A 7,487-nucleotide genomic window follows, 5' to 3' on the forward strand; every position below is an offset into this window, starting at 1 on the left:
AGTGGGAAGAGAATTTGCTAAGAAAAAAACAACACCAGGGGAGCAAAGTAATTGCTGACCTGTATTCGAAGCCATGGCTGAAGTATATAATTAAAAATACTTATATTTAGATACTGTGGTGATAAGTGTGGTGAAAGTATTATAAACTGATATGAAGGGAAACTACAATTTTCATGCTCTGTAATTTCAAATCTGATTACTTTAAAAATGGACCAAGACTATTTTCCTGCATTACTTCTGCTAGCTTACCTCGAATAATTTTAGTGCTTAGGATAAATCCAAGTGTATACCTGTCCATCAGCCCGTTTCTATAGAAAAACCCACACAGAGTAGTGGGGGGAAAAAAAAAAAAGGAGAACTGGCTATAAGGGGCAACTGAAACCAAGTACTAGATGCCCAGAGTAGAAAACAGGAAATAGTTTCATAATCTCTTTACTCTGTGCTTAGCAAGAGCATCTAATAAACTTGTAATGTCAAGGTCTATTGAGCTGGGGCTGCATCAGAGCTGACTGCCAGCACTGTCCTGGTTGGAAGGCAGCTCTGCCCTGCAGCCCTCCTGTTGAATGGGGCTGAGGAGCATGTGGCCAAGTTGCTTTGTTAATGCATTTTGGGTGTCTCTCAAAGAAGCAGGTGTTCAGACAGCTCAGTGCAATTGCCGTATGATTCTTTGTAAGAGCATTACTGGGTTACTTTTGGGTTGGAGATAGGTTATCTTGCTACTGACACCATTGTACCAAGCACTTTGCATCGGACCATTGCAAGGTGCCATAGCTGCATAACTACTTTTGCAGGCCATGATGCAGCCAATAATCAATTATTTGTTATACTGGGGTGACTTCTAAATAGAGTAGAATGAAGAAGGCAGGCAATGAGCGTGGGCAGGGGGTTGGATTGGCTCCTGGTGGGGAAATTTTTAATTAGAGTAAATGTTTAATTAGAGCCAATGTCTTCAGCTTTGAAACAGGCACCGAGCAAGAGCGGAGGACGGGGTGATATGGAGATACATAAAGCCATGACTGCCACAAGAACTATTATTCATCACTTCTTTTGCAACTGGAAGAATGTGAGGCACTCGGCAAAACAATCAGGAAGCAGATCTAAAATAAATAAAAGCACTTTGTAGTTTTCCAGCCGACGCCTCGTTACATTGTGAAATGTGTTGCCACAGGATGTTTTGGATACTAAAAATGTGAATGGGTTCAAAAAACATTAGACAGATGTACAGGGGGCACAGCAACTGCAGGCCTGGATCTCTCTGGGAGCCTTGCTGCAGGAAGGCTGTGTGCTGAAAGCTGGAGGGTGTATTGGGACAGGGTTTCTCAACGGCTGTTCTTCTGCTCTTATTTTTTCTTTCCTTTCTTGGATCCATTTGGGTACACTGGGATGCGAGGCTAGATTAATTTTTCCTATGTTATGGTGCATGGAGGATTGTTTCTCAAGGTGGGAACCAGTTATTTTGGAAAACCCTCGCTAGGAATCAGCGTGATGTCGGTAAAGCTGTGTCTGCTGTGGGCTGTGGTTAACTCATGTTTTCATCCCTTTCTGCTTGATGGGGCTGTGGCTGCGTGAAGCCTAAAGGCTTTGTCTTTTCATTAGAAGGGAAAAAAGCAGTCTTCAACTCTGCCACGCGATCCTCAAATAACTTTGGTAAGCCTTGCTCTCCTAGGGGGCTGCCTCTTCCCACTGCAGATGGGCATACAAGTTCTTGTGTGAATGTTTGAAAAGAAGCGAGACTGCATTTTATTTTTTCCCAGGTGACCCGAGGATAGAAAAAAATGCACAAAAATTGAACAGATTAGTTCTGCTGCTCTGCAGACCCTTGACTGTACGCTGCTGCCTCGAGGGAATCCTCACATGGATTAAGTCTCTTTACACTGACATCAGTAAAATTATGTGTGTGTAAATGGCAGTGCTTTCAGGATTCATCCTTTGATTTCACTGAATAATTATCCATTAGCAAGGCACTAATTTCCACATTTTGCTGTAACTTTTCCCTTTCCTCTGCCCATGCTGTTTCCTTCTTCCTCTCAGAAGACAGCAGTTCTGTTATTTTACTGAGTAAATTATCTCTTAAAGCATGTTTAAAATGTGATCATTTTACTTTTGTGTTCCTTTTCTCTTTTCAGGACAGCCCAGAAACTTGCAAGATCTATGCCGAATTAAAATCCGACAGTGTATAGGCCTTCAAAACCTAAAACTACTTGATGAACTACCCATTGCCAAGGTTATGAAAGACTACTTAAAACACAAATTCGATGATATCTGATATCCATGAAGAGAAGAACTCTGAGCAAGATTAGTTATATTCCAGATACTGAAGAGGCTTGTTGCCTTGCACAAAGTATATCCTATGCAAATTCTGATTTTTCTGTGAAGTCAGAAGGCAGGTATACACTTCCTTGGGTTTTTTTATGCCACATGCTAGAAGGTCTTAATTTTTGGTTTCTTGGTCCAAGTTTACAAGGTCCAAGCTTTCTATACGATGTTACATTTTAGAATTTGCTGTTGGGTTTTCAGTTTTGTTTTCACATTCGGTGTGCAGACTTGCAGTGGAGGTGGAATGTGGCCTAACGACGGAGGGGGTTGCTTTGAATTGGCATGCTGAGCAGAGGTTTGATAAAAGTCTGGAAATCAAGGTGCCAGTCCTGCAAGAGATACCGATAGACCTCTGGAGACCTGTGTGTGGTCTGTTGGGGCTTTTTGTCTCAACCAGGGTGGATGTTTTTGCAGGATAGGGAAGAGTTGATAATCAAAATGTAATTGGGTACTGTATGAGGATAATTTGGAAATTTAAGAAGTAATAATATCACTCTATTCAATTCAAGAGCCTTTTTATTTTGCCCTCTTCCTCTTTCCTGTAGTTCAGATGCCCATCAAATTCAGCCCTCTTTGCTGACGTTCCCTGTACAGCGGGCGGCTCTTTTTGTCTCATCCTAACAGTGATGGAACACTACAAAGAGGCATAGCCTCTTTATTTTTCACATTAACTTAAAAAAAAAAAAAAAAAAAATCTAGACTTTTGAAGCCAACGTATTGTTTCTCATACAGTGCCTCCTGTGCAATAATCTTTCTGATGTATTTTCCCTTTACGTGTGATTTTTTTTTTTTAATTCCTTCCCCCACTATTCCTCATCTAGTCTCAGTGCATTATTTGTGAGAATAGGAACTGCTGCCTCACTGCAGTGTTAACAGGACATTACTGAGGTGGTGGCAGTTGCTGTTCGTTTTTAATCCCTGAATTTCATGAATGTATAACCTGCTTTATTTCACTTTCAGTTGGAATTTTATCTGTGGGTTCTCAGCCAAATTGCATCCATTTAAAAAAAAAGTAGGAAAGAAATTGGCCAAGCCCTTCATTTTAAAGACAGCGATGAATTTTGTTGTTGTTATTATTGCTCTGAAATTCAATTTATTTCAGCTTAGAGAGTGGGAAGTGCACATAAGTGGTGTTCAGCTGCACCTTATATGCACACAAACAAGAAAGCACCCTCTTCGTATTGGAAGTTTAAATTCTGCAAACATCAAGTGATTTCCTAGTAATCTAAAAGCAGCAACTGAAAGGAGTACTGAAATTTGGCTACTGGATGTGTTCTTCATGCTAGGTATTAAAAAGATCTGTTAAAGAGTTTTGTTTCTGATCATAACAAATGAAGTTCTTGCTATCAAAGAAAGATTGGGCCAAAATTTGAAGTTGTTTCACTCTCTTTATTTTCAAGAGATTATGAAGTCATCATATGCCAGTGTCTTCTCCTTTTGCCATCCCACTGACTCCAGAAGAGCCCCTCTCATGTCAGGAGTGTTTTGTACCCATTATACCAATGGAAATGGGGAGATGAAAGGAACCGATGGTGGCTTTTGATTTTAACACTGTCACTTTCAAAATGTTTAGTATTAAAAATACTAAAAAAAAAAAAAAAAAAAAAAGGGCAGAAGCAGGTTTAGTCACGTTGTTTCTCTGCTAGTTGATTTTAATACCTTGTAACCCTGGGTTGCAGTTCCTGAAGCCTGAATCTTTTCACTGGTAACGGATGCAGCAGAGCTGTGGCAGCAAGAAGGCTTCTTTCTGTGCTTAATGCTGCATCAGGCTTCCAAACCATAAGTGGTTTTGGAGATTCGTGGCTCAGAGAATTGGTGATGGGGTGTAGAACCTCTTGATCTCCAGCTTGCACCGGTTCCAGTGTGGCCCACTCAGCAGCACATGAACTCCAGGTTAATGTGAGCACTGGGAGTACCCATGGCTGATCCCCAAACTGCACCACTGAGCCTTGGCCACCAGTAGGGCTTGGTGGGGCTCCAGCCAGGTGATGTGTGGGGGCAGACTGAGCGTGTGGATGTGAGTGTGACAGTGTCCGTAGCTGTGGAGGAAGCAGGAAGGGTCAGCCCTTAGGGTCTAAAGCTCTGCAGAACTGAAACATGATGAAAACTAAGAACTGGCAGGTTTGAAGCATGAATCTTCTCTTTTGTAACACAAGATCAGAACCTTAAAACTGCTTCTTGTTTTTTTTTTTTTAAATACTTAGTATTGTACACTACACTTGTAAGTTGGTCTAAACCAATATCTTTTCCCACTGAATTTTTACAGTAATATTTTCTAAGGTAATCTAGAGTATATTTTAGTTGCAATCTATATTAAGGCAAATTATTTGTTCTGTTTGTTGCTGTGACTGAAGAAAATTATGGAAGACTTGTTGGTAACAAGAATGCTATTTAATGAAGAAATGTGTAATTCCATTATTTATTGTTTGAGGTTTGTTTTTTGGTTATTTAAGTAACTGACGTCTAAAGGGAACACATACATTTCAGGCCAGTAAAGAACCTTTATTTTAAATTCATTTCCATCCTCTCTTCTTTCCCTTCCCCAAGGTGGAGGGAAGCCCTCAGCATTTCTTATATGCCAAGCCATCTCTTGCAGCTGGTTTCTCTGACCTCAATTCAGCAAAGTGCTGCAGCACGTGTATCTCTGAGCCTGCTGATAGTCCTGGTTGCTATCTTAAGTTATACGTGTGCTCAGCGAAGTAGGGTTACTCACTGTTAATCCTACCCAAATTTCATGTGGAATCTGGTCTTTTTTTTATGATTTAAATTAATATGCACAAATACTTTGAAGAAGTAAATGGACTTTGTTTTTCATTTGGACTAGAATGTGGAAAGAGAAGTGCATAATACAGATTTGTTATGTAGCCTAGATCCATTACCGTAAAATTCACAGTTGAACACTTTTAATAAACCTTAAAAAATTGGCAAGTACACCAAAGAATCAATATGAGTAAAAGACTCTGATCGTTAACAAACTGCAAACCTCATCCTTTAAAACAAAGTGGAAAGTTTTTGTAAATATTTGTTTATAAATGTACAGCAGAGTAAGAGTGTTTTTTTAGATTATTTAATTACCATATTTCTAAACTATTTACATTATAGACAATACTTGTTAGTTTGAAAAGCTCTTGTGTGTTTTTTGGTTGTTTTTTTTTTTCCTTGTGGATTTGTTTCTGGCTCTTTGGGTTTCGTTTTTTAAATTCATTATCACTCATGCTTGGAATAACTTTGGCTTCCTTGGGATAGCGTGGAAAATTCTTTTTTTTTTTGGCTCTAGTTGGCTATAGTAGGAGAACACATCTGGACAAACTCATCAGAGAAACACCCTGAGGCAAAAGAGAATATGTAGCATGTTTACTAAGGAAGACCTGAATAGGTGAAAAATTTGGGATCCCAACTTTCTCCTTTAAATCTGTCCAGGGCCCACAATGATGTTGTGATGAGCAACTTGCACCCTGCCCACAAGTCTGGCTTCCATGCAACTCTGTGTTACCAATGCCATGATGTATTTTGTTCTTCCTTTGCAATGTAAGCTTTTGCTTTTGGATCAACTCAGATTTAAAAGAAAAAAAAAAAAAATTGAATCTGGTTTAAAACCTTTTTTTCATTTATGTTCTGTTGATTTTCAATGTAATGTTTTAATAACATGATACCACTTTACACATCTCCTCTCAATGTCTGTCCGTCTCTTCTACTCCTTTTACCGTCTCCTGTGCATGTGATTCTGTCAATGCACTGGGTGGGTATTGCAGTTTGCCCTCCCTAGTAGCACTTCAGATGTCTCATGCAATAGAATGTGCATTCTACCAGGAAATAAGAGCATAAAACTCACTGCAACTAGAGCTGGGCTTCAGAAGGGAGAACGATCTGCTCTCACTATGAATGGTGTTTGGGTTTTCCCTACTTTGATTCCAGTGTAACCACTTCAGGGTTTTCCAAAAGTTTTGCCTTTTTCTCCCAAAGTTCACGTGCTGGCTAAAATGCAGAAATTGTCCGTACAGAGGTCATATTTTACAGATGGATCTGTTTTGTGTCCATTTACTAATAAAAAGTTGAGTCAGGGGATGTATGTGAATATTCCTGGCACGCAAATGGGAACTGGAAGCAATTGGCTTCGGTCATGAGGGATGTACAAGCCAAAGTTGCAGCAAGGTTTTGAACTGGAAAATAAACAAACAAAAAAACACACAAAAAAAAAAAACCTGAAGAAGGAGCAGAGTAGATTTGAAAACATAAGCTAAAGGGCTGGGGGGAGATGATTTCCATTGCCCAGTAGCACACTGCACATACATCAGTGGAGTACATAAACTGTACAATCAGCAGTTGTGTTTAGAACTGTTGATGGTTCCTAACAGACCGGCCACTGGTGTGTTTACTAAATGCTGCTAAAGACCTTGTTCCTGTTTACGTATCGTATTTCCCATTTGAGTGTTCATTTGTTAAGTTTAAAACAGTGGCTAATGTTACTACTTTATAGAACAAAATTATTTACAAGCTGTTGACAAATGACATTGTTTAGAGTCTGCAGCCTATCCTGGTGTAAGTGGGTGATAAGGAACTATACTTACATAGCAAAACACCTTTTTTCTTCTTAAAATAGTATATGGCTTTTTTTATTTACCATAGTAAAGCTTTTGCTTCTTTGAGAGCAGAAGTGATGGAGCTGATGAAAATGAGCGAAGATCAGGGAGCTGAGCTCCGTGCTGCATCTGCCATGTGTTTCCCCAACCTCTTCCACTGAAGCATTTAACTTCTTTGCTTTTGCATGGGTTGGGGCTACCGTGGCCTCAAAGGCTTTATACAGCTCTTTGAAACTGGGTAAGTATTGAAAGGTGGAAGTTTGTTCCGTATCACTAGCATATTGAACCTTTTCTGTATAGTTGAACTTCTTGGCTCGTGTTATTAACCAAAAGAAAGCTTGGGATGTGATTTAATCTCATAAGAAACAAGCCAGATATGTGCATTGCTTTATGAAACCATGCTACCAGGAATCCCTCAGCCAGTGCATTCCCCAGGGATCCACAACGTGCAGCTGGAGCAGCAAAAGCTTGGGATCGAAAGCTGTGTTGTCTTTTATTGGGAAGTCTCCAGCTGTCTAGCAAAGAAATGGGAACTCCAGCTGTTTCCTCCACATCTGGGCTCTCCAGTGCTGCTGACGGCTGTTTGTGAGG

General features: G+C 39.9%; 1 protein-coding gene across 8 annotated transcripts in view; it reads left to right on the plus strand.

Annotated features, from left to right (window-relative positions):
• Positions 1-4,731, plus strand: part of ASB7 (ankyrin repeat and SOCS box containing 7) — a 29,574-nt gene extending 24,843 nt beyond the window's left edge. For 6 of the 8 annotated variants that reach the window (XM_090149107.1, XM_090149108.1, XM_090149109.1 and 3 more), the window contains one exon: positions 954-2,113. In XM_090149107.1, the coding sequence (XP_090005233.1) occupies positions 954-1,123 (170 nt within the window). In that variant the 3' untranslated portion in view covers positions 1,124-2,113. The other 2 variants (XR_016470481.1, XM_031587804.2) reach the window with 2 other exon arrangements.
• The last annotated feature ends 2,756 nt before the right edge of the window (positions 4,732-7,487 follow it).

The sequence above is a fragment of the Phasianus colchicus genome, chromosome 12 (genome assembly GCF_987193195.1).
Source record: "Phasianus colchicus chromosome 12, bPhaCol1.hap1.1, whole genome shotgun sequence".
Taxonomy (NCBI): Eukaryota; Metazoa; Chordata; class Aves; order Galliformes; family Phasianidae; genus Phasianus; species Phasianus colchicus.